Source organism: Cystoisospora suis (genome assembly GCF_002600585.1).
Source record: "Cystoisospora suis strain Wien I chromosome Unknown contig_620, whole genome shotgun sequence".
Classification (NCBI taxonomy): Eukaryota; Apicomplexa; class Conoidasida; order Eucoccidiorida; family Sarcocystidae; genus Cystoisospora; species Cystoisospora suis.
This window is the reverse complement of record NW_027153421.1, coordinates 3,243-5,228: the sequence shown is the minus strand read 5'-3', so window position 1 is coordinate 5,228 and position 1,986 is coordinate 3,243. Positions and strand designations below refer to the sequence as shown.

General features: G+C 42.1%; 1 protein-coding gene across 1 annotated transcript in view; it reads right to left on the bottom strand.

The window, feature by feature from the left end:
* Positions 1–409: 409 nt before the first annotated feature.
* The window catches only part of CSUI_001544 (type i citrate synthase), a gene marked incomplete at its 3' end in the record, with an annotated part of 3,958 nt that continues 2,381 nt past the window's right edge, over positions 410–1,986 (bottom strand). Inside the window, exons 4-6 of the mRNA XM_068061750.1 lie at positions 1,743–1,835; positions 837–946; positions 410–481 (exon numbers count right to left, since the gene is read on the bottom strand). Coding sequence (XP_067926274.1) covers positions 410–481; positions 837–946; positions 1,743–1,835 — 275 coding nt within the window. The remainder of the gene's footprint in view (positions 482–836; positions 947–1,742; positions 1,836–1,986) is intronic.

The window sequence follows — 1,986 nt, the reverse complement described above, 5'->3', positions numbered from 1 at the left end:
ATATATACAGATACTGATATAAGAGGACTACAGAGAAAGAGAAGAGATGGCTGAGAAATGACGTTCTCCTAAATGAAAGGAAAGACGAGAGAAAGACAGTTTTGTATTATGAATATGACTAGTACGGTCCTGACTATAGAAGTCTACGTCTTCCCTCAGTCGCTCCTACGCCCACTCCTCCTAATACTAAAGGGCGACGCAAAGACATACTGAAAGTGAAGAAAGAAAGAAAGAAAGAAAGAAAATGAGAAGAAAAAGAAAAGAAGAAGAAGCGAGGTGATCTGTCTATCATTCATTGGCTCACTGAAGAAGTGAGAAAGGCCGTGTCTCCTCATCGTTTTCTTATCTCTGTCTCACTCTTTCTTTCTTCTTTTTGTCTTTCTCACTTATTTATTTGTTGTGTAGTGACTGACCTCGGGTCTGTGACACGTAGGACTGCATGCCCGTAGCCAGGAATCACTCGGCCACTCGCAAGTGTATCCTAAACAACCCACACACACACAAAGAGGGAGAACGCAAGAAAGAAGAGAGAGAGAAGAAGATGGAGGCGAAAGAAGATGTGATCTCATGAGAGGAGGAGAAGAAGAATGAAGGAGAAGAGCCAAGCACGAAAAGGAGTCGCTGTCTCTACATAGAGACACCCCATACACACGAAACTTCATTAACGTATATTAGATTATGTCTATATATATAGAGTTAGATATACATGAGAGGACGGATTTGAAGCCATCGTATATTAGATTATGAGGATTCTGCTTGTGTATGAAGAGAATGAAGAGTGAAAGAAGAGTGTACGTGGTTGGGATTAGTGTATGAATGTTGGACTGTGTATTTACTTGAGCGATTTGAGTGAGACGACTTTTAGTCGGGGCTTCTCCCTGGAGTTGTCTGTGTGTCTCGAGGAGCCAATTCAAACACTCCTGATTTGCCAAGCCATGCAATGGACCTACAGACAGACAAAGAAAGAAAAGATGGGAAGGAGACAAGAAAGAAAAAGAAGAGAAGTCGCAAGTAGGGAAAGAAGAAGAGCGTCACGATCATACCCATAAGAAGTGAACGAGAAGAAAAACGAAAAGAATGACGACGAAGATCCCTCCCAAAAGAAGAAGGAGGAGTATGAAAAGAAAAACTACTTTCCCTACCACTACGACTGCAATTACCTGCTAAACCCTACTACTATAATAAATATCTGTATTGTGCGTGTGACGATATAAATCGTAGTTAGTCGTAGTAGTATTCTTATTATTCTTCCTACGGGCGTATTTTGAGTCGTATGAGCCTTAAGAAGAAGAAGAATACTAGCAGGGGGTGCAGGAGGAGCAAGAGTATTAGTATCAGTCGTATCAGTAGGAAAAAGAAGAAGAAGAATAGGTAGGAGTAGGGGTGGGGTTTGTATGAGAAACGGTATGGGCGTGACGAGTATTGGTAGGGAGAAGTCCGACTGCAGATAGAATGGATCCATCAAGAAGAAGAAGATGAATGATTTGATCCCGATAGTCTGAGCTCTTGTTCTTTTTCTTTTTCTTCTTGTCGTGTTTCCTTCTTCTCTTGAGTAGGAGTGGAAGTGTGTTTCCACACCTCCTCCTTCTCTTCTTCTGAATCTTCTTCTTATACAAATCATAGTTGGCATAGGAATAGGCATAGAAGCAATAGGAGTAGGCATAGTAGAAGTGGCACTATGACCATGAGTATGACTGCTATGATGACTACAGTAGTCTGTGGAAGTGGGGTGGGCTGCCTACCTGCGAGTCCCGCCATTCCGGCAGTGAAGGCGAGGAAAGGATCGGCCAAAGCAGAGCCAACCACATGCGCTGAATGAGCAGACACATTCCCTCCTATGTCACACAACAGACAAAGAAGAAGAAAAAGAAAAAGAAGAAAGAATGGAGGAGAAGAATAAGGAGGAAAGGAGTTGACAAGAAGAGATGAAAAAGAAACGAAGGAAGAAGCTGAGAGAACAAAAGAGAAAAGAAGAATAGAAGAATG